At 45.2% G+C, this 24,830-nt stretch overlaps 1 protein-coding gene across 4 annotated transcripts in view; it reads right to left on the bottom strand.

The window, feature by feature from the left end:
* Positions 1–24,830, bottom strand: part of AKNA (AT-hook transcription factor) — a 68,565-nt gene that overhangs the window by 6,450 nt on the left and 37,285 nt on the right. For all 4 annotated transcript variants that reach the window (XM_079961912.1, XM_079961909.1, XM_079961910.1 and 1 more), the window contains exons 7-20: positions 22,287–22,346; positions 20,413–20,540; positions 18,851–19,070; positions 16,945–17,102; positions 15,581–15,760; positions 12,892–13,177; positions 11,558–11,664; positions 9,354–9,580; positions 8,043–8,196; positions 6,953–7,123; positions 6,101–6,240; positions 5,249–5,362; positions 4,196–4,336; positions 2,691–2,807 (exon numbers count right to left, since the gene is read on the bottom strand). In XM_079961912.1, coding sequence (XP_079818038.1) covers positions 2,691–2,807; positions 4,196–4,336; positions 5,249–5,362; positions 6,101–6,240; positions 6,953–7,123; positions 8,043–8,196; positions 9,354–9,580; positions 11,558–11,664; positions 12,892–13,177; positions 15,581–15,760; positions 16,945–17,102; positions 18,851–19,070; positions 20,413–20,540; positions 22,287–22,346 — 2,203 coding nt within the window. The remainder of the gene's footprint in view (positions 1–2,690; positions 2,808–4,195; positions 4,337–5,248; positions 5,363–6,100; positions 6,241–6,952; positions 7,124–8,042; positions 8,197–9,353; positions 9,581–11,557; positions 11,665–12,891; positions 13,178–15,580; positions 15,761–16,944; positions 17,103–18,850; positions 19,071–20,412; positions 20,541–22,286; positions 22,347–24,830) is intronic.

Genomic DNA, 24,830 nt, shown 5'->3' with positions numbered 1-24,830 from the left:
AAAGACACCTGCCAAGAGACTTCTGGGTTGGCGCCTCCGACAATGGCAGAATTCCTCTGATCGGGAGAAATTTGCTTCATGGAAATCAGGGTCTGGCCGCCATGGCGAAGGCGGAGACCCACTAAAAATCACAGGCGGGAGAAGCCTGTGAACGTGGGATTCAGCTGGCACCTTTTGCGCCTCCCCTACTCGCGGGGAGACCCGGTTTCGGGGATCCGGAGCGACGTGGGGTAAGCGGCGCGGTGCTTCGAATTGACTGCTTCTTTCACAGAGTGAAGCCGCACTGCTGTTGCTGGAGAGCGCTGACTTTTTCCTGTGGACAGTTTGATCCTAAACAACTACCCATGAGTAGAACGGAAAACTGGATTTTTAAACGTCTTAATTTGGCACCGAAACAGGGAGGTTTCAAACAGGAAGTCCACCTTCCCCTTTTGTAAATAGATTGAAGCAAAGAGCTTGCAAGCTAAAGTCTTGGAAAGTCCTCTGTAAAGGATTAAACTTCCATCGGCTAAAATCATTAAACCCCCCCTTGGAAGCAGGAGAAGGGGGGGGGGGAAATTTGGGATCGCGTAAGCCTGCAGGAGAGTGAAGAAAGTTAAATTACCACTGCTCTGAACCTGGAAACGGGCTGCTAGTAAGACTGACGTTTTGGGAAAATTCATTGACTGTGAATAAAACGTATCTTGACAGCTAGTTAAATAAGAGAAATACATTGTTTCCATTGTCTCCTTCTGCGTTTAAAAAGGAGTAAAAGTAACTGAAAATTGAAACTAATTTTATTGCTTGAACTGTGCTTAAAAGGATTGATACAAATAGAATTTTTTTCCCTCTAGAGGGAGCCTTTGAAACTGTTACAAGAGTTGAGCTGGTGGAATCTCCAGCTGCAAGATAAAAAACCGTGAGAACCAGGGATTGACCTTGGATAGGTTAAGAATGTCGACAGAAGAAGCCTTAGTGATTGCATTATGTAAGATAAGTGATTCATTGGAACAGCTCCACAAGAAGACAGATTTGATGACTATTAAAATTGATAACTTGGGACAAAAAGTGACTAATTTGGGACAAAGAGTGAACATCTATACAGAAGCCGTTCAGGAATCGATGCAGGAATCTACTTTGGCGTGGCAGGCTGTGGAGAAGGCGAGGGAGAAAGTTGTTGTTGTTGAACCTAAAGTAATACGGGTGGAGAGGGAGAGAGCCCCAGCCTTACAGAGGCAATTTGATGACTATAAGTTGTTGCCTTCTATGATTGAATTCAGAGAAGGTCAGATTTTGAGGATTGAAGCCCTGCTTGGACTGGAGAAGGAAAGTTGGATAGATCACCTCATGCAGGGATTTACTGACCTTTGGGACCTGGACCTGGGTCAGGAGGAGATTGGAGTTGTGGGGACTTTCAGATTTGGAGGGATTTTGAAACACGTCCTGAAATATCTTTTGGATTTTAGTTTTAATTACGGAGATTTGGCTGACCTGTCGAGAAGGAAGAAAAATATTGCTAGGTCGGAGCTTCCCCGAGATCTACTCTTCAGCATCAAAGGAAGGAAATTAAGAACAAGATCAGCAGAAGACAAAGTAAAGTGCATGTATAAATATGAAGAAGACCTGCAGAAGGGACTTGGAAAAAGAGTTAAGAGCCTCGGACAGAAGATCACCAGGTTGATGAACTATATGGAATTGACGGAAATGACTGGCAGAATCCGAGACCAGGGAGAAGAGACGGTGGAAGAAGATTGGGAAAAGTTTAAAGTTTATTTATAGAAATACTGTAAAATTAATGAGTGTCAGAAAAATTTTGGAATGAAATTATAAGGCTTTAGTAGAAATGTTATAAGGAGTTAAGCATAAATAAGTATTATAGTATCAGTGGAAAATAAGGTTAAAATAAGTTAAGATAATTATATGACAGAAAATATAGAAAGATGGAAAGGAATTGCTGAAACAATTAATTGAAGTGGAATACAAAAAGGGAGGTGAGAGGAGGTCGATGAAACAAGGGAATGAAAGATAAAGCATTGAAATGGTATGATGTATGTTTTTAAATTGTTTTTGCTTTGTTTTGTTTAGTCTAATGTGTTAATGTTGCGTTGTGTACTGTTTATATATATTATATAATGTTGCGTTGTGTATTTTTTTTTCTTTCTTTTGCTTCTTCTTTTTTTCCTTTCTTTTTCTTCTTTATTGTAAGGTTTAAAAGTAATAAATATTATTTATTTATTTTTTAAAAAAGAAAGACACCTGCCGAAAACATTTCCATTTCACTAAGTGCTTTTTAGAGAATTAATTTCACTCAACTTTGGCCATTTGTTCTCTGTTTTACGACCATAACATTTATACAATGCCTGAATTTTTTTATTGTTACTTGATTTCTAAAAATGTATTGGCAGTTTACAAATCAATGGCTACTAGGTATGATGGCTATGCTCTCCCTCCACTGTCAGAGGTGTCAGTCGCATCTCTGAATACCAGCTGCTGGGGAAAGTGCTGTTGTGTTCAGGTCCTGCTTCTGGTCAGCCACTATGAAAACAGGAAGCCAGGCTAGATGAGCTGTTGGCTTATATATTTCATAAACAAAACCATTCCTCTTGGGAACTGTTTCCAAACCCCTCACCATCCTTGCTGCCCTCATCAGGACCTGCACTCCGGTTTGCCAACACGGCATCAGTTTTCACACCAGAATTTCCCGTTCTCACCATGCACTACTTTGCTCCTGGGGTTCCTGGTATCCTTGAACAGATGGCTTGGTGCTTCTGACTTCTTCGGAGTGCTTTGGTAGAAGGGTCCAAATGAATCCCCTGGGGAGTCACAGCCTAGTAATGAAAGACAAAGTAATTCATCTTGCCACAAGGACCCTCCACCCCGAATCCAAAAACAAGAATACCCAGAACTAGAGCCCTGGAGAGGATTTTTTTTTTTTTAAGAAAAACTACCAGTATGTGGAATCAGCTAAGATACTGAGCTATAAATTAATCATGACATTGGACATGCATGCCTCTGGGTGTGCTGATGTTGCTCGCATGTCCACCACCAAAATTTTGTGAGTGCCTAGGCCCCTCTGAGTGTATTTTGTGGGTGCTACAGCACCCAGGGCCCCTGGCACCGGGTGCCTATGCCGCAAGCATAGAACTCAGTAGATAAGTCTTGGACAAACCAGTCATTCTCAGTTTCTGCTGAAACTGCTGACCCAGATTTATTTATTTTTAATCTCCAAAAAAAAGTTTTTAAAAAAGAAAAGACATGTAGACCGAGTCCTTAATTTAGGAATGCAGAAATTCACCAGGTACCAGTTAACATTTAACCAAGGATAATGATTCCTGTGGCACTATTCCACCTGTTGCTAAGCGCCAGAATTGTAAAAAGGGAAAAGTCAAGAGGAGATTTAAGGTGGAGAGCCAGCAGAGACACAACCTTCAGCACCTGATTCATTCCACATTTGCTTCAGTGAGCCATTTGGTGGTGTAAGTTATGGGCTAATTTTTCTTATCAGTTGCTGTGTGGAACTCCTGATTCAGAACATACCCTGCTCCCAGACTCTGACTTCCTTGTTCTTCCAACAGAGTGGACTGCTCACATAAGCCAGCCACTTCGCTGCCACTGCGAATCCTGCCCTGCTCTGTGGTCTGGATTGTGCAAACAGAGATGGAGCACTTGTGGCCCTCCAGATCCTATTTGATTACAACTCCTATTACTGCCTCACAGATGAGCAAAATGATCAAGGGGATGGAGCAACTCCCCTATGGGGTAAGGTTTCAGAGTTTGGACAACTTTAGTTTAAAGCAAAGGAGAGAAGGAGGCAACATGACAGATGACGTGAAGAAAGCAGATATGCAACTCATGAAGATCCAATGAAGTTGAATTTTAGAGGACTCAGAACAGACTAAAGAAAGTACTTATTTACACAGCACAGAGTTAAAACTACTTGTTCCCACAAGATACAGCAATAGCAACCAACCTGGATGGCTTTGAAAGAGGGCTGGACAAATTAGTGGATAATAAGGCTAGCAGTGGCTACTTACCATGATGGCTATGTTCTACCTCTACTGTTAGTAAACCTCTGAATACCAGTTGCTAGGAATCACAAATGGGGAGAGTGCTGTTGCACTCAGACCCTGCTTGTGGGCTTCCCAGTGGAGCATTTGGCTGGCTACTGTGAGAATGGGATGCTGGACTAACTCCAGTAGGTCTCTTCTTATGATACCTTTGTAGCCTCTGGCATCTTGGTTTCTTGTGGGTACCTCCTCAAGCCGTGACTTGACCTCTTGGCAATAGGGGCATGGGGCAGAGCTTTTGGGAGTCTTTGGTTCTTGGGACTTGGGACTTGAAAAAGAATACTGGGTTCCTACAGAAATCAAAACAAAGAAACTTGATACACACACTCCAGACATCTGGTTTCCCTTGTGGGGAGAGAATGCTGGACTCGATGGGCCTTTGCTTTAATGCAACAGGGGTCTTCTTATGTTATAGTGTCTCCTCCTCCGTCGTTCTGCCCAGACACTGAGGTCTAGTGCCGAGGGCCTTCTGGCTGTTCCCTCGCTGTGATAAGTCAAGTTACAGGGAACCAGGCAGAGGGCCTTCTCGGTAGTGGTGCCCGCCCTGTGGAATGCCCTCCCACCCGATGTCAAAGAGAAAAATAACTACAAACTTTTAGAAGACATCTGAAGGCAGTCCTGTTTAGGGAAGCTTTTAATGTTTAATAAGTTATTGTATTTTAGTTTTTTGTTGGAAGCCGCCCAGAGTGGTTGGGGAAACCCAGCCAGATGGGCAGGGTATAAATAATAAATTATTATTATAATTATTATTGTATAGCTTTTATTGTAAAACATTGTTCTTTTTTCTGATTTTATGCCACACTTTATGCTTTTAAATTTTGTAGGTTGCATGGAGACATTTGGTGCCAAGCAACTGATAAACTGAAAGGATGATGATGGTAATAATTTGCTTGGTAGCTTTCTCAGTGGGGACCACCATTCTTCCCTCCCCCCCCCCCACCTGGAGAGGAAGGGAGGAGAAATTATTGCCACAAACCAGAGCAAATTTCCCCTGAAAATTACACCCCCACCCCCAAAATGTAAAAGGGGGAAAGGCAGTTCTGCTCCCCTCTTCCCATACCCTCCCCTAAAATTTAGGCCATATTTTTATTAGCATGGAAGTTCAACCCAGCCTTCCTAGCACAGTGCACTGCTACCTGTCTAGTCCTTCCTGGGGCAGTTGATTTGGTAAATAAAAGCAGGCTCAGGTGCCCATTGCTCACCAGTGTAGGGCCCCCAGAGGGTGGGCTGCTCTGGGGATTCTTTCCTAGAAGCAGAGGTTTCCTGGCGTTTCCCTTTCCATGGCTTTGGTGGTGAGTAGTCTGACTCTGAAGGGCCTGCAAACAACACAGGTGGGGACACCCTCAGTCCTCATATGCGCATAGAATAGCAGTCACTTCATTATACAGGATCAAGTGCTGTTGGTTTGGAGCAGAAGCCACTTGTGCACAACACTGATGGGCTAGTGCATGAGACATCACTGGCAATGAAAAGCTGGAAAGGGTTTAGGTTAGGCTTATTTAATTCATACATTGCTTCCCTTAAAAAAGAAGAAGTCTGGAGCAATTTGCAACCACTGTAAAGAAACACAAATAAAAATCACATAAACTTTTTTTAAAAACCCAAAACATATCCACCCAAATTTAACAGTACAATGATTGGTGATACCCAAATGCCCAGGAAAACATATTTGCCTCAAATAAATATCAAGGTTGGCACCAGCGCCGTTTGTACAATAGGTGTGGGAGGTGCTGCTGTCCTGTCACTGCCACCCTCATAGAATCACAGAACTAGTCCAACGTCCTGCAAAGCAGGAATGAGAACTAAAGCATCCCCGACAGATGGCCTCCAAACCTCTGCTTAAAAACCTTGCGAGGTACTTCGTTCTTCAGGACATCCTTCAAAGGCGGCATGTGGAAAAGGACCTTAGGGTCCTGGCAGGCTTTTATGAGGAAGAGAAGCACATACAGCACACCCTTCTGAAAGGCCTGCCTATATTCAGCCTCAGAATAAAATGCATCTCTTTGCATAACCAAAGCAACCTAATGCACACCACAAACATTTTTGTTGCTTACTGAGATCCAGCTGGATCCCATCTTGCAGGTGGGATCTCTTTATCCACTCTTCTGGCCTGAGCAACAGAGCTGGACTGTCGTGGTCAGCTGCACTCTTCCCGGATGTTTTGCTGTGAGATGAGGTGGGGATGTGGTTGGACCTGCAAGACAGTGAATTGTTTTAGGCACACTGCACCATTCCTTGCATGAGCAGCAGCAAGCACAGGGCAGAGAACTTCTGCTTATCTACTGCAAATCTGTGTGTCTGTGAGAGAAAATTTAAAAGGGAAGAAGTGGTGGGCACAAGTAAGAGGTCTTTACCTTTGCAGTGCTTCTCCCTCCTCTGCATATCAGGGCTCCAAGACCACCCCCTTTTTTTGCAACAGAAGCTTACCAAGTGTTTGACTAAAAATGACCTTGTATGTAAAAAATTATAGGATATCATTAGTCTCAACAAACAATAAATCTATTTCAGGTTTCCAGCTGATGCCTGGTGTAAATAAAGGCAAGAAAGAAAACTGGGCTTCTGGGGCATTGTATGGGCAGCAGATGGCACCAGAGAGAAGACACTTGTTGCTGTGCAGGGTGTCAATACCCAGCATCTTCAGGCAGCTGCCAGGGCCCCTAGGTCCAGGTAAGGTATGTTGCTGGCGCCTGCCCCTCCAGCAGCCTGCCCCTCCAAGTAGCATAAGGCAGCTGAATCCAGCAGCCATTTTAACTCCCCACCATTCTCTGAAGAAATGCTTTGCCAGAGGCATTGTGGGAAAATCCTTACATGAACCTGCCCTGGCTGCCATCAGGAGACAGTGATGGAGAAAGGAGAGGCTGCCTGGGCTACCCTCAAACCTGGAACAAGCTCTGCCCATTGCTTACCCTATTGAATTGGCACTTCTGGGGAGGCGGGTCCTGTCCTGTCTTGGCATCTGGAGTGTAGAGGTATGTGCGGAGGGTGGCCGCTTTGGATAACCATGAGGCTGCTGGAGGGTCTTCTCCAGGACATGGCGAAGCTGAGAGACTTCATGCTGCAAAGCTCTGATAGCCTGGCTGTTAAAGGGACAAAAACAACCCCCAGCCCAGGATCAGTTAAAATCAGGACCTAGCATGATAAGAGATATTAATTTTAGGCGTGCTATACATGTCCAGCAACCCAAATTGTACACACAATAGTGGAAGGGTCATAGCTTGGTGATAGGGCATCCACTTTGGAAAAATCCTAACAACTGCACTCTTAGTGAGGCTGCTTCTGTTTACAGTTTTTACAGAGTAAGTACAAAGCATAAGCAGCTTGCAGATGGAATGTTTTTACTGCAGGAGTTAGCTCTTAAGAATGATGGAAAGCTCCCAGGCTGGTAGCTGAAGCTTGCCAGAGCATGGAGAAAATGTTCCCCTAAAAAGGGTTAAAAGTGATGCCTTCTCCTCTGGAGGAAAGGGCCATAGCTCAGTGGTGGAACATCTGCTTTGCACACAGAAGGCTCAATCCCTGGTATCTCTGGGCAAGGCTGGGAGAGACTGACCCAAAAACCTGGAGGTTTGCTGCCAGTTAGTACAGACCAGGGGAGGGGAAGCTTTTGCTTTTTCACCTTGAGGGCTGCACTCCCTTCCAGCCAACCTTCCAGGGGCCACATAATAGCGGTAGGACCCGAAGCATAAAGGGGGCAGAGCAATGAATGCTGATTTTAGCTTTATTCAGTTGGCTTTTTTCTTTGGCCATCCCCCCCTCCATCCTCCATGAAGGGAAGTGAGGAGCACTGTAGGAGTTCATGGACACATTCCAGTTTGCCCAAAAGACTCGAGGAAGGTACAAAGCACCATTACCCAGTGATGGGTGTGGTCTGGGGAGAGTTCTGAGGGCCAGACAAAGTGGTCTGAGGGACTGCCTTGGCCACCTTAGCCTGAGGTTCCTCATTTATGATCTATTGTGTTTCTCACCCAGTGCCCCCACCATTCCAAAGAGGAAACTTACGCTCGGTGCACGCGGGTGTCAAGGAGACTGTAGTCATGAGTCTGGTCTGGGGGCAGCGAAATGGCAGAGGAGCTAGGAGAATGTCTTGCTTCATCAGGAGGTGCATTGTAAGTTTCAAGTCCTGCCTGGGCCTCAGCCTCAGAGTCTGTGTGAGCTGGTAAGAAAAGAGACAGAAACACATCATGGAATCATAGGGTTAGAAGGGACCCCCAAGGGCCACCAGTAGCAGCAGAAGATAAGCAGTAGCCGGATGAACTGTGAAGAAGGCAAAACCTTTGCCAATGTTTTCCTGCTTTGCCTAGCAAAAGCAGAGGAGAGGAGCAGGGCCACCCCTGGGTTGAGGATGTGGTACCCACCCACTGTTGGTTCGCAACAGCTGGCCTGATTCCAGACTTCTGAGTGGGGAGGGGAGTTTAAAAGGGGGGAAACAGTTATTTATCTGCTAATTAGTGGGTGGGAGTATTCTTTGTTTATTATTTATGCATGGTTAATATTGTCTGTTATTAATTATATGGTGGGTGTATTTTTGTTTTTTCATAAATGTTATGCTAGATGATATAGAGATGTATTGTATGACCCTTCCTCTCTTTTTTCTTCCCTTATGGTAGTGTGTAAGTCACCTGGACACCTTGGGGCGATAAGTGACTAGTAAGTTTAATAACTTAATAAAACAACAACAACAACAACTCTGCAATCCAGGAATCACAGCAATGCATGAATCATGGATCTTTCCACTTTGGAAACTGCATTATACAGAGCCAGATCATTAGTCCATCTAGCTAAGTATTGCCTATACTGATTGGCAGCAGGTCTCCAGGACTTCATACATGGGTCTCTCTCCCAGCCCTACCTGGAGATACTAAGGAATGAACCTGGGAACTTTCACCTGTAGAAGCACTTCCCCTGTGACTCCAAGAGCCAACATGTGCATCACAGAGTTTCCAGTGCTCACCACTCTTGACAAACTCTCCTTCCCTGCAACTGGATGCAGGGAGCGGGGAAAGTGCTTAGGATGGCACAGAACAAATACCTGTTTAACATGTTGCAGCTGACCCAGCATTAGGCTGTGCAAAAGGTCCATGATTCAGGGGTGTTGTTTGATCTCTGCAAGGTGTTTTGGGGATCCAGGTAAGGTGGTACAGGCTGGCCAGGCTGCATGTGTGTGCATGTGCTAGAGCTTTATGTGAGTGAATGTTCAGGGTAGTGCAGCTAGCAAGGTACTGAGGGGCAGGATGTTAGGAAAGACCTCAAGTAAGAACAGGCACATGACCTGGCATTCCTGCTCAAAGCAATTAACTGCTTTTAGCTCACCACTATCCATGCCTGGCTCCATCTCACTGGCGATGCTGTTGGTCCACCTGGTAGGGGAGTTAAGCTGGAACGGTCTTCCTTTGGAAAGGACTTGTCTCTGCATCCCATTGTCTGATTGTGTGTGCCTGGGTGACCTGTCTGTTTCCAATGTGACAGGCGCTTTCCTTAGAGATTCTGCTTCGAAGTCTACATCAACAGAGGTTGAATTTCCCAGCATGCTGTGGGACCTTGACAAGAAATGGGAACACAAAGTTGTTTTATACCAAGTCAGATCTTTGGGTCCTTCTAGCCCAGCTTTCCCAGCCCTATCTAGAAATACTGTGGTTTAAACCTGGGACATTCTGCAGGCAAAATAGATGCTATTTTTAAAAGTGTACTCTTCTTTTTGAGGGACTTCCTCTACAAAGCAGCTTTTAAGAGATGTAGTTTTAGCTGTTTTAATGACTGTGAAGACATGGGTCTTTTATAATGTTCTATAACTGTCCTTGGCTCCTAAGCAAGGATGGGATAAAAAGCCAATGAAATAATAGCAACACTACTAATAAAAAATAGTGCAAAGGAGGAGAGCCAAATGTCCTTGGACCCTAACTTCCTTCAGCCCCAGTCAGCATGATAGTGATCAAGGATGATGGTAGGAGTCGGGGGGCCACCAGGTGGCGCGTTGGAAGATGGCCGACAATAACATCTCTCTGACCCATACGAGGTAATTAAGGGGCTGCTATGGAAAGTATGCAGCCTTCCCTTCCCCCCAGGATGTGGGGGACCCTGTCTTGCCAGCGGTGTTCACAATGCACCCCCTGATCCGAGAGATGGGGGTGCCAAACACTTGGCACGAGCCCTCGGTGAAGTCAGCTCTTCCTGATGCCGATTCCAATTAGCACTTAGTGGTTGCTTCAGCTCGGAATTATAATTGGAAATATACGATTGGAAAGGAAGCTGAAGCACATACATCAAGTAAAGCTCGAGATAAGGCTGCTGATTAATGGATCTCTGTGACCGGGAGTGACGGACGGATAAGTAAATCTTCTGATGAATCACCACTAGGAGACTGTATGTTTGGAACGAAGGGGGGGTGGAGGAAAAAACCTTTTTTTTCTTTACACGATGTGATATTAATAACCCTTCACCCCAGAAAGAAATAAGATCGTCACGTTTTTATCAATCATAAGCAGGATTTTAAGAACTGTGTGGGGATGGATTACAACAGAAGAGAAGACTGGTGAACGGTGAGGAAGAGGAAATTTTTTATGACGCAGTTAAAAAATGGCGTCTCACCAAGACAGGCTTGCCGGAGAAAGAAGGACAGGGGGAGGAGAATCAGGATCGTTCGAAAGAGAAGGAGTGTTGGAATGCAAGTTTGACCTGACAGAGCCCCCTGATTCATTTGATATATCTGGCTAGCCTGAGGAAAAATAAAGGACAGACCAAAGGTTAACTTTGTTTATGGAAGAGACGAACAGAGGCTGTCCCTGAGAGAGATAGTTTTTGAAGAGTACAAAACCCACACAGAGACGCCAGTTTCCAGTCTGCTTGTGAGAACCATCAGAGATCGCAAAGAAAGGAATATATGATAAGAACGAGAAAGAAAGTAATAAAGGACTATCCGGATCGAACTGGATAGAACTGTCTAATTTAAAGCAGTAAAATATGTGATGCCTGGAGCTATCCGGAATTTTGGACCCTTAACAAAATTTTAAATTTGGCTGTATAATCTGGAACTAATGTGATTTGAATAATGTGATGTGATTGGCCTGTTAATAATTTTTTTTTAAAAAAAGGATGATGGTAGGAGTCCAGTGATACCTGCAAGACCATAGAATCCTCACCCATGCTATTCATGTCTACTCAAGAGGAAGCCCCAATGGGTTCAGCTGGTCTTACTCCCAAGTGTGCATGTCTAGAATTGCAATCTGATTCTGCTGTAAGTCAAACTAAAGCTGATACAAGAGGTCAAATCTCCTAACACATATTAAAAAACAAACTTGCAATAGCTTGTAATTAGTTTGGTCATGTTCATGCTCCAGGTCTTCCAACCACACTTTCCTTTATCTGAATATTGCTGGATGCCCACCCAGTTCCTGGTTTCACCCACTTTTTGTCTTCAGGTATCTTCTATATACTTCCTCCTGTTCACTGCCAACTCAGGGACACAATTATGGGAATTAACACAGCTCATAGGAAAAGAAGGGAGGGAGGGTTCATACCTAAACTTGGATGTATAGTGCTTTGGCATTTGTGCCAACGGGGACATCCTGCTGGCTTCTGATCCCACAAATCCACTGTCTGTCTCTGGGGAAACAAGGCGTAAATTCTGCAAGAGAAGGAAAAAGATGTTGTGGGGAACCTCAAGTCCAGGGGCTGAATGCAGTCCTCCAAGCCTTTCTACTTGGCCATCAGGACTCTTCTGAGGCCACCCCCACTCCCTGATGGGCCCATATTTGTGTCCTTCTTGGGTGTTTTTCCTGGCTGGGACATTTCCTTGGATTTTAATAGTGCCTCTGGCTTGCCTGAATGGAAAATCGAGAGAGTTATGTGAGTGAGTGTGTATAAAATAGTGTACTGTACAAGGGGAAAATTTGCTTCCTTTGTTCCACCCACATTTGCCACCGACTCAGGCAATCACAGGCACGCAGCCCCTGGAAGGCTGCCAGAAATTAATGTGGCCCACAGACTGAAAAATATACCTTATCCTTGAGGCGGTTAAATGATTGCCTGAACTTTCTCAAAAAGAACCGTATTTTGAAGCAACAAAGGATATATATAAACATTTTTATTTGGTATTTCCTTCATGAAGTTGAGGACATCTCCACCCCAATATTTATCCTCACAACAAATTTGTGAGGTAGGTTCGGCTTAGAATACATGGCATATGGCTGTATGTTTCACTCCATGGGTTACAAGCAAGGACAGGCAAGATCCCTCCCATCTCTATTCAGAACAGGGGCTCCTAAAATTGATTTAATTTGGACTCAAGTTGCACCATTCCCAAATTACTTCAGCCTCCAAGTTTCACTGTGCTCCTGTTCATAACATCCAGAACACAATGAGGTCTGCCCAGTCCCAAACCTCTTTCTCCAATCCTATCTCCAAGCAGAGGAGAGCTGCTTCTCAGGGCTTTCATTGGCCCCTGAGCAGAGATGTGGATCCAGATGCTCTCCATATGTTTCTGTACTCCAGCTGCTGTCAACCTCAGCCAGCATGGCCAGTGGTCAGGGATGATGGGAGCTGTAATCCAATGATGTCTGAAGGACCACAGGTTCTTCCCCCTGCTCTGCTCTTAAGAAGTAGCATTACTACCATACCTGGTCATTGGGCCAGGGACTCCTCATTTCTCTAGGCTTGCTGGCTGGTGATGATGGGAGTCAAATCTCAATAAAATGTGGAGGACACCAGGTCCCAGATTCTTCCGACACTCTGGGTCCCACCCCCTGGCACATGGCTCCCAGAAAGCCCCAAAAGGAAGGTGACCCTCATGGTGAAAAATGTTTTCTCCCACTGCTCCATTGTGACAGCCTCCTCCCCACTAACCAATGCTTACCTCAGGCAATCCTGTGTTTGTCTTCTGGAGGGACTTCTTGGCTGTGTGATCAGAAGCAGCACTGCCTGCCACACTGACCATGCTGCTCTGTGGTGACAGGTGCTTCTGCTGCCTCCTGGATGATGAAGCCTTTGGAACTGGAGTCGATGGACATTTTTGTTCAGCTGAACCCTGAGGAACTGGCTCCTCCTCCTGCTGGATGGATGGTGAGCAGCTGGTCTGGTCAGGCACTTCCTGCTGGGACTTCTTCAAAAGCTGCTCAGAAGGTTCCATCTGTTGGGGCTGCCTATTAGAAATGGGGGAGCAGGAAGAGAGAGAAGGGGGGACTCAGCAGAGGCTTATGGGTTGTCTGACCTATTCCGGCCACATTCTAGTTTTGCAGATTTCTGAACAAAGCTATCGGGTCAAAGGTGCAGCTTCACTTTAAGGAAACAAAACAAATAAAGGCTTTTGGGGAAAGTAACATACAAAGGCTTTGCTGTCAACAGCCTTTCACATTCTGGACTGCCCCTACTTCCAAGGTAATCTCTCAGCAGTTTCAAGAATATAGCTCAGGGAATAGGAACACAGAAGATTCCAGTGGCTGTTGAAAAGTCCAACATTCAAGATGGCAGCTTCTAAGTCAGCATAGTTGTCAACTTTCCCCTTTTCTTGCAAGGAATACTATTTGGAATAAGGGAATTTCCCTTAAAAAAAGGAAAACGTTGACAGCTATGTAAGTCAGGGATGAAGAATTTGCAACCCTTGGCCTAGGGCATGTTCAGATGGTTTTCTTATTGAACATTCATCCTGGAGAAGAAGGTGGATTAACCCCACCACACATTTAGGAGTTAGCAACATCACTTTTTTTTTTAATCCCCACCTGGGGATCTGGGAAGAGAAGGAGTAATCCAAACCTGCTGCAAGGGCTTTCAAGCCAGGCTATGAGAGTCTGTTCCTGTCAGAACCCAGAGACTAAGAAGGCCCTTCATTCCCAGACTTCTAAAGTAGGACCTGTGCTTTCATGTGCCCAAATAACAAAGCTGTCTTTTTGCATGGGTTATAGAAGCGGGCACTATGTTTTACATAAGCAGGGAAGCTACAAGCTGCAGCCATGGGCATCCTATGGACAGGACAGGACAGGACAGGACAGGACAGGACAGGAAAGGAGAAAGGAAAGGAAAGGAAAAAGGAAAGGAAAGGAAAAAGGAAAGGAAAGGAAAAAGGAAAGGAAAAGAAGAGATTTCATACGCATTTACCTCCCCCTTCCTTTTCACTCCATGTGATTCCAGGCTTCACATTCACTCCCTTCCCATCAAATTCATCCCCTTCCCCCACTCCCCTATTTCCTTCGGTTTCTCCTTTTTTCTGCTCCCACAGTCCCCGCCCCTGCATCTGCCCTGCCAATTCAGCCCTATCGAGTAGAAAGAACTGAAAATAAAAATAGCCTAAAATAAAAAGCTCCTTTGTCCAACTCTGGGAAAGAAAGAGGGAGAGAAAGCAAAGGCATCTTTGTTGGAAAAGCAAGCCCCCCTGCTTCTAAGTTTAGTCACATCTCAGAATGTTTTCAGGCATCGTGGTGGTCTGCGAAAGGTCTCCCACCAATATTTGCAAGGCAATATGCAGAGTGGTTAGACCAGAGGCAGTTAAGGACATAAGAACCCTGCTGGATCAGGCCAATAGCCCATCTAGTTCAGCATCCTGCCCTCCCAGTGGCCAACCAGAAGCCTATGGGAAGCCCACAAGCAAGACATGAGTGCAATTCTGCTCTCCTGCAATTCCCTGCAACTTGCATTCAGAGGCATACTATCCCCAACGGTGGAGGCAAAACATGGCCATCATTGCTAGTAGCTGTTGATAGCTTTGTCTTCCATGACTTTGTCTAATCCTCTTGTAAAGCTGTTATATATTAAAGTTCTCACTCTGGCCACCAGGGGGGACTGTGTATATAGTTTTCACTCAGGTCCACGTAAGTTAATTTAGGTGGGAAACCCCGGGCTGTTGTTGTTACTATGTTGACAGCTGGCTGCCTATAAAAGCAGGACGGCTGAGCTGTTCGCTGTTCAGTTCAGTTCCAGCTTACTTATAAAGAACTACTTGGAGAAATCTCTGGGTCGCCTGCTATGTCCACCCATTACAGTGGTACCTCGGGTTACAGATGCTTCAGGTTACAGACGCTTCAGGTTACAGACTCCGCTAACCCAGAAATAGTACCTCAGGTTAAGAACTTTGCTGCAGGATGAGAACAGAAATCGTGCGGCGGGAGGCCCCATTAGCTAAAGTGGTACCTCAGGTTAAGAACAGTTTCAGGTTAGGAATGGACCTTCAGAACAAATTAAGTTCTTAACCTGAGATACCACTGTACTTAATAAAAGCCATCCAAGTTGACAGCCACCACTGCCTCCTGTGGGAATGTATTGCTACATGCTGCGTAAAGGTTATTCTTTTATCTGTCTGGAATACTCCACCGTTCAGCTTCATTGGATGCCTATGATGAAGCTGATTGCTGGAAGGTTCAGGATAGATAAAGAAAGCTGATGCGGTGCCCTCCTGATGCCGTGGACTCCCATCAGATTCAGTAAGCATGGCCAATGTTGAGGGATGAGCAATATTCCTCACAATCCAGCATCATCTGGAGGGCCACAGGTCCCTGACCTATGAAATAATTAGGGCATGGCTGAAGTGTGGTTTCTTCTCCTGGATGACTTACTGCAAGGTTGAAGGCCTGCAAGAGGTCTTGCTAGCTTTAGACACCACCCAGTGGGAGCCTTCCTTTGTCCCAACATCCGTTATGGCTGCACCATCTGCTTCATCTGGGGGTGAGTAATGTCTGTCCAGGTGCAGCTGTTCCAAGCTCAGAGCCTCTGGCAAAGATTTGAAGCTGTTGTAGCTGTGGGACAAGAGACAATAGGTGAAGTTTGGGTCTGTCAGCCTTCTGAAACCAGATGAACTGAAACTGAATATTAGTCGCTGCCAGTCCTACTAAGAGTAGGCTCATTTGAATTGATGGACATGATTAACTTAGGCACATTCACTTCACTGGAACCAACCCAATATATCAACCAACCATTCAAAGTAGAGATATAGGTTTCCTCTGCATTATACATTTAAAGCAGCACCTTACCACTTTAAACAGTCATGGCTCCTGCCAAAGAATCTTGGGAACTGTAGTTTGTTAAGGGGGCAGAGAGGTCTAAGGAGACCTCTGTTCCCCTCTCAGTACTACAGTTCTCAGTTTAACAATCAATTCCCTTTCCAGAAACTCTGGGAACTGTAGCTCTGAGGGGACCGGGGGTCTCCTAAGGACTTTAAGCACAAACTACCGTATTTTTCGTCCCATAGGACGCTCCGTCCCATAGGACGCACCTAGTTTTTTTGGGGGAAAATAAAGGGGAAACTTTTTTCCTTTATTTCCCCCCAAAAAAACAGGTTGGGGAACAGCGGTATGGCGGCGCTGCACCTCCCCCTGTCCCCCGATCTTGTGAAGCTGCCCGATGTCTGCCCGGCGCGAGGGGCGCTCTGCTTCAGGGCGCCCCGCACACCGGGCGGCAGGCTGCTATCCGCAGCCTAGGGAGCCCTGCGGGAACTCCCGCGGGCTCCCCAGGCTTGCTGATAGCTTCCTGAAGCCTGGAGAGTGAGAGGGGTCAGTGCGCACCGACCCCTCTCACTCTCCAGGCTTCAGCGAAAGCCTGTATTCACCCCATAGGACGCACACAAGATTTCCCCTTCATTTTTGGAGGGGAAAAAGTGTGTCCTATAGGGCGAAAAATACGGTACATTCCCCAGGATTCTTTGCAAAAGGGCACAGTTATTGGGAGGGGCATAATACTGATTTAAAAGTAAGCAAAAATGGGGTCCTAGAGAAGAAAACATCACAGCAACGATCAATTTGTTCAGAATCCAAAGGGATACATTCTACCATGCTAGAACAACAGCATGACGCAGAGATCACTTTTATTTAAAGAGTGAAAAGGCTGTAAACCTTTAAAAGATTATTGAAGGATTGGGGGGGGGGGGTCTTTCTCCGACATCAAAAAGACATTCACCGCATATATACAAAACTCATACACTTACTGGTCCAGGAGGTGATCAAAGTCCTTTTCCACCTGGGCTTGCATGTGCCGGAGTGGTTCCGGAAGGCTGCTTTCTCCCTCTTCTCCAGTCTCATCACTGATGGAGTTCACTTCCAAGTCCAGCTGGGCTTGGCTGCGGCCATTCGTGGGGAAGGGGGTCTGAAGAGCAGAGAGTCAAGGTGTGAGCAAGGCCCAAATGAAAGCAAAGCCACACCCCCTCCAAAAGAATTTGGCAATTGGTATAAAAATTACTGTCAGCCTAGAACAGAGGTTGGTGACTTTTATGGAGGACTAGTGGGTGCATTTTGAATTTTGAGAAAGTGCTGTGGGCGCCAGTCACAAGATGGTTGCCATGGAAGCATAGCCTACTGCATGGCCTGACGCAGGGACAACCTGTTATGTATTGAAGTTCTCACCCTGGCCACCAGGGGGTATTGTGTATATAGTTATCACTCAGGTCCATCTAAGTTAATTTATGCGGGAAATCCTGGGCTGTTGTTGTTATATTGTTGACAGCTGGCTGCCTATAAAAGCAGGCCGGCTGAGCTGTTTGCTGTTCAGTTCAGTTCCAGCTTACTTATAAAGAACTACTTGGAGAAATCTCTGGGTCATCTGCTTTGTCCACCCACTACTTAATACAACCCTTCCCTTTTTAGTACCTGAGGTGAAACAGGGAGGTGCCCCCCCATGGTAGCTTCTGGTGAGATCTTGAAAAATCTCATAGAGCACACGAAATCTTGCCGGAAACAGCCAACACTGCTTCTTCACCAGTGGTGGAGGCAGTATGATGGGTGGGGCACTTGTGGGGGTGCTGTCTCTCGGGCACAGAAGCCAACTCCTAGTGGCTAAGGTCCCTTAGATCCCATTCCACAATAAAAGATTTGAAAGGACTGCCCCCCCCCAAGTTGATGAGCACTGCCATTCAAATGGTGTGTTTGCAACACGTCTTGTGATCAATATGTGAAGCAGGGCTTATCTGGGCCTCTCCAATATTTTATGCAAGTTGGAATCCCTGTATTTGGGCTTCCACATCTGAGGCAGCTTCCTCAGCCTGCCTCATGTGTCATCTGGCCCTGGCCTAGAGAGAGTGTCCCACAGGCGAGATAGGAGATACAAGCCGTTTCATGCTTTGTAATATATGTAGCCTTGTAAAGGGCTCCAGAGTAATACCAATAAATCCACGGTATAAAAAACCTTTCAGATTGGTGCACAAAGAAACCTTTAAACACACTCCTGTATCTCGAATATTAGTAAGGTAAAGGGACCCCTGACCATTAGGTCCAGTTGTGGCCGACTCTGGGGTTGCGGCGCTCATCTTGCTTTATTGGCTGAGGGAGCCGGTGTACAGCTTCCAGGTCATGTGGCCAGCATGACTAAGCTGCTTCTGACGAACCAGAGCAGCACACAGAAACGCCGTTTACCTTCCCACCAGAGGAGTACCTATTTATCTACTTGCAATTTGACATGCTTTCGAACTGCTAGGTTGGCAGGAGCAGGGACCGAGCAACGGGAGCTCACCCTGTCGTGGAGATTCGAACCGTCGACCTTCTGATCGGCAAGCCCTAGGCTCTGTGGTTTAACCCACAGCACCACCCACGTCCTATCTCGAATATTACTTTCACTTTAATTGTGATGTTTAGCTTATTTCTTAGTTGTTGCCTTGTTGACAGTGTTTTATAGAGTAATTGCTTCACTGATGATTTGTTAATTATTCCATATGATTTATGCTGTGTTTGTGATATTCTATTATGTTCTATCATGTTATTGCTCTATTGCTTGTAATCCACTTTGGGATAGCTCTGAATGAAAAGCAACATAGAAATATAATCAAATTTATCTATCCATCAAAATATCCTTTAGATATGCCATTTCTCGCTTGGGAAAACCTTGAAGTAATTGCATGTGACCTCAGGGTATGGAGTGCAGACAGCCGGGACTGGGGCTTGAAGAGATGGAGTCGGCGACCTCATCTGCGACTCAGATGCCTGAGCTGGAAAACGGGCAGGAGATGAATCAGGCGCCTCAACACTGCTCTGTGCAACTGGCTGGTCCCACATTGCCTGGTCAATCCTTTCCTTCAGCTCCTCCAAGCGCATCTCCAGTTGGAATATCTGTCCTTCCACTGCTCTGGAAAGTGTTAAAATGAGTTAGCAAAGATGAGAGAAGCTAGAACAGCAATATAGCTCAGGGAATAGGAGTACAGAAGTCAGGCTATTGCTCTATAATGCTTAGGACTTCCTATATCACGGGTAGGCAAAATGATGCTCTCCGCGTGTTGCTGGACTACAACTCCCATCTACCCCATGCAGTAGCATGGCCAGTATTCAAAAATGATGGGGCTTGTAGTCCAAGAACCACCTCTGGGTGATGCTGCCTTGGCTACCCCGGCTCTAAATTGACTGGCAACAGCTCCCAAGGGGTCTCTTCCAAAAGTCTGTCAGCACACTGTCTTCTCCTCATATTTAGTTCCCATTTTTCCTATCCAACCCAGGACTGTATGAAGACGGCCTCAGGTTCAATTCCCATCAACTCCAGGTAGGGCTAGGAGAGAGTCCATGCCTGAAATCCTTGCTCAATCAACTTGTGCAATACAATGGTACCTTGGTTCTCAAACTTAATCCGTTCTGGAAGTCCGTTCCAAAACCAAAGCGTTCCAAAACCAAGACACACTTTCGCATAGAAAGTAATGCAAAATGGATTACAGTGGTACCTTGGGTTAAGAACTTAATTCGTTTTGGAGGTCTGTTCTTAATGTGAAATTGTTCTTAACCTGAGGTACCACTTTAGCTAATGGGGCCTCACGCTGCTGCAGTGCTGCCGCCGCACGATTTCTGTTCTCATCCTGAAACAAATTTCTTAACCTGAGGTAGTATTTCTGGGTTAGCAGAGTCTGTAACCTGAAGCGTCTGTAACCTGAGGTACCACTGTAATCTGTTCCAGACTTTTAAAAACAACCCCTAAAACAGCAATTTAACATAAATTTTACTATCTAATGAGACGATTGAGCCATAAAATGAAAGCAATTATCAATGTACTGTACTATAAAATAAATAAGACAGTATTATAGATATATATATATAAATCTGTTTGGATGGGGGGGGGGCTTTTATCCATTTCCACAGTCACACAATCAATCAGTCAGTAGCTGAACTGGGTTCCACATAGTCACAAAAACAAATTAACTGTAAAAGTCTCAAAAACAAAAACGCAAAATAAATAGCAAAAACAAAAGCACCAAATGTAATCCATTCTGGAAGTCCATTTAACTTCCAAAATGTCCGAAAACCAAAGTGCAGCTTCTGATTGGTCCAGGTGCCCTGGAAACAATAGCCAACAGCCGCATTGGATGTTCGGCTTCTGAAAAATGTTCAAAAACCAGAATACTTACTTCTGATTTTTTGGCGTTTGAGAACCAAGGCATTTGAGTACCAAGGCGTTTGAGAACCAAGGTACCACTTTATATACATACCGGTCAGAATCAAAGTCTCCTAGCGCCCCCGCAGGTTCTTGATGGTTCTGCAACTGCCTGTATTCATCTCGAGCCTGTAGATATGTCTGCTCCAAGGCATCCTGGGCTTCCTTTAGTCTTGCGAACCCCTACAATGGAAAGCAAGGTTGAAAGAGGCAGGGGATTTTGAGTGACTTGTTGACTCCTGAGTCCCACAGCTGTGTTGACTCTAACTGTATCCTTATGATGGGAAATGGCACTCTAGCAATGCAGCAATACAGATATGTTTCTAGTTTCATTGATAATGGAAATAACAAAAATCACCTTGTAGTAAATTATTTCAGGCATTCTCCCAGGATGAAGCTTTCAGACAGATGTTGCCCTCCTGAAAGACAACTTATGCCACTCAGAGAGCTACACTTTCCAAAGTTTCCTGCAAAGTGGGATTGTTAAACCACTCTTGAAAGTGTAGCTTTGTGAGAGAAATAGGGGTTTCCTAACAGCTCTCAGCTCAGGGACACAGGTGGTGCTGTGGGTTAAACCACAGAGCCTAGGACTTGTTGATCAGAAGGTCGGCGGTTCGAATCCCTGCGACGGGGTGAGCTCCCATTGCTCGGTCCCTGCTCCTGCCAACCTAGCAGTTCGAAAGCACGTCAAAGTGCAAGTAGATAAATAGGTGGGAAGGTAAATGGCATTTCGGTGCGCTGCTCTGGTTCGCCAAAAGTGGCTTAGTCATGCTGGCCACATGACCTGGAAGCTGTACGCTGGCTCTCTCGGCCAATAAAGCAAGATGAGCGCCGAAACCCCAGAGTCGGCCATGACTGGATCTAATGGTCAGGGGTCCCTTTACCTTTAACAGCTCTCAGCACCCTGGAAATTTTTTTATTAACATATCTCAGCACCCTGGAAATTTATTTATTTACATCACCACCACCACCACTCATGTACCACCCTTCATCTGAAGCTCACATTTTGGACAGTAATTTATTGTTATTGTCTAGCACAGGGTTAGTCAACCTGGTCCCAACTGCCCACTAGGGGGCAATTCAGGATTATAGGTGGGCAGTAGGGGGTTCTACAGCACAAGCTGAATCCTCATTCCATCAAGCACTGGTGGAGGGTAAGGAAATTTTACCATCAAGAAAGATGCATTAGTGGGCAGTAGGTACAACAAGGTTAACTACCTCTGATCTAGCAGGTATCTTTCTAATTGAGAGGTCTGGATCTCAAAACCGTTCCTCTTATTCAATTCGAATGCCTCATTAAGCTGATCATATTGCAAACAACTTGTTACCATTTCTGCAATTTGAAGGTGAAGAAGATATGTGTAGGCATAAACTGAATGTCTTAAATAATCATATATATTTTTCTTTTTTTATGTAAGCGGCAGATGGAAAATCAGAAGTTTTTTAAATCTTTCTCTAATTTTTCTTTTTCTTTTGTTTGTTTGTCTTTTTTATTTTATTGATATCTCTCTCTCTCTCTCTCTCTCTCTCTCTCTCTCTCTTCTTTCTTCTTATTGTTCCTTTTCTTTCTTTTGTTGGTTCTCTTTGAAGTCCCATGTCAGGGACTTTAATTAAGGTCCAGAGATTGTACACTCATGGGGATAGTAAATGGTTGTTGGAGGACCCTGGGTGAGAAACAGGGAAATGTTGGTCTCCCAGGGTAAGAGGCTGGGAAGAGAAAGAAAAGATCCCAGGTGAGAACTGGGAGGGGCTACTGTGCTCTATGGGTGGTAGGGGCTAAGAATGACCTACTAAGAAAGGACTCTGTATTCCACTTATTCCATTTGTTTTTTGGTAACCACTATTTTACATATTATGAAAAACTTTAATACAAATCACATTTAAAAAAGAAAAAGATGCAACATTAATTCGAGAAAATGATTGTGGTACCTTTAACTGGTCTTGAAGCGGCAACTTCCTTGTTCGAATTAGCTCCTCCAAATTTTCCACCTAAATAAGAGCATTCAGAACATTTCATCATATCCTGCTTAAGAGCCAGAAATGCCACCTTGAGGTGGGCTGGCACTGTTCTTTTGCTATACAATCTTCGTTTGGGTGATTCCCCCACCTTCCTTAATCAACTTAATCTCCTCCAGTACCTGTGCCACACTTAGGCCTGTTCCCCAAAGCCTCTAGGTCATGGGTAGGCAAAATAAGGCCCGCGGGCCAGATCAGGCCCAATTGCCTTCTGGATCCGGCCCGTGGACGGTCTGGGTATCGCTGTGTGGATCGCCAGCGCACATGTTCTTTCCCTCTCCCTCACACGGTCTCATTGTTGTTGTTGTCTCCCTCCCTCCTCCTGGCTTCTTCCCGCCCTGCCTAGAGGAGGAAGGGGGCTTGGCTTTGTCGGTGCCAGCAGCAGCAGCACTCAAGCGGCCACCATTTTTTAAATATTTTTTTTGTAAATATTTATTGGGTTTTTCCAAATTAATACAAGAAAAAAGAAAACAGACAAAAAACAAAAATGCACAAAAAGTAACAAAAATACATAAAAAAAGACGATTGTAATTTTCATTACTTATTTCCATTCACTTATTTCCCAGACCTCCTCTCACCTCCCCCTTTTGTATTCCAGTTCGGGTTCTTAACTCAGCAAATCCTTATCGTAACTTATTATGACTTATTTTAACTTATTACTCAACCTTTACATTACAGCTGGTAACCACTTAATTTCTGTCCAACATCAATCTAACATTCATTGATTTTACAATATTTCTGCAGATAGTCTTTAAATTTCTTCCAATCTTCTTCCGCCGACTCTTTTCCCTGGTCTCGGATTCTGCCTGTCATTTCTGCCAGTCCCATATAGGAGCGGCCGCCATTTTAAGCAGCCCCTCTCCAGAGCCCTTTCGCACACCACTCATCATCCCTCTGCCGCTGCCAACCCCTGCCACTTGTAAGCAGCCAGTGGGGCTCATGGGGCTCTTGCATCATCCCCCCCCCCAAAAAAAAAATATAGTCTGGCCCCCCACAAGGTCTGAGGGACAGGGGACTGGCCCCCTCCTGAAAAAGTTTGCTGACCCCTGCTCTAGGTCAAAACATAAAGTCACCTCCATACTGTTCGTATTTTGTGAGGATTCAGTCGCAAACTGAAATGTATGTTTGTGCAAGTGGATTAATATGCTTTGTCACAATTTTGCTTTTGTTTTTGTTTTTAATAGTTAGCAGGTTCTGCATAATTAGCTGAGCTCTAAGTAAAAAGATACCAGTAAAGCTGACAGAGTTTGCTGGTTTGTGTGAGGGCATATCTTAATTTATTATCGGTTAGGAGGGAGGAGGGGGAGAGCAAACAAAGCTTGAGACACCATGCCTGCAAAGTATCTGCAAAGTATGGTTCAACTGAGCTACTCCCTGGGAAGCTGTTAAATCTCCACCTTTTGTTCACTGGTATATTGCCTTGTTGAAACACTTACCACGATGTTATTTCAATACCGTATTCAATGATATGGTGATTTATTGCACAGCCCTACAAAGTGCAAACGGCGTTTCCATGCGCTGCTCTGGTTCTCCAGAAGCGGCTTAGTCATGCTGGCCACATGACCCGGAAACTGTACACTGGCTCCTTCGGCCGTAAAGCGAGATGAGCACCGCAACCCCAGAGTCGGCCACGAGTGGACCTAATGGTCAGGGGTCCCTTTACCTTTACCTTACAAAGTGCAAAAACCACCAGCTGGTCTTGGCACCAACAAACTGGGTGAAAAACAACCTGTGAAGACACCTTCCCAACTCATAACAACACCTGTAGTAAGCTCATTATTCCCTAACAGCACTCACTTTCTCCCTTCCTTTTACATGTCATCAACTGTGCTAACTAAAGAAACAAGGCTAATTGGATCCCATCACCAATTAGCAACCAAACAAGCACAACAAACCAATGCCACACTAAGAATCCAACTCTCCTCCCTCTCTTAAGTGGGATTCTGTTGTTATTCATGGATGGTGAGCAGATGAAACTGAGAGTGTGTGTGCATATCAGTTTTGCAACAGTAGCTAAAGGGGACTGTTATTTAAGAGAGGCTACAGTTCTAATTTTGGAAAACTCAGCAGTGGCCAGAGGATTGGAGAAGATCAGTCTACATCCCAATCCCAAAGAAGGGCAGTGCCAAAGAATTCTCCAACTACTGCACAATTGCACTCATTACACACGCTAGCAAGGTTATGCTTAAAATTCTACAAGGCAGGCTTAAGCAGTATGTGGACCGAGAACTCCCAGAAGTGCAAGCTGGATTTAGAAGAGGCAGAGGAACCAGAGACCAAATTGCAAACATGCGCTGGATTATGGAGAAAGCTAGAGAGTTCCAGAAAGACATCTACTTCTGCTTCATTGACTATGCAAAAGCCTTTGACTGTGTCGACCACAGCAAACTATGGCAAGTTCTTAAAGAAATGGGAGTGCCTGATCACCTCATCTGTCTCCTGAGAAACCTCTATGTG

The sequence above is a fragment of the Podarcis cretensis genome, assembly GCF_951804945.1.
Source record: "Podarcis cretensis genome assembly, chromosome: Z".
Lineage (NCBI taxonomy): Eukaryota > Metazoa > Chordata > Lepidosauria > Squamata > Lacertidae > Podarcis > Podarcis cretensis.
This window is presented reverse-complemented; position numbering and strand designations above follow the sequence as displayed.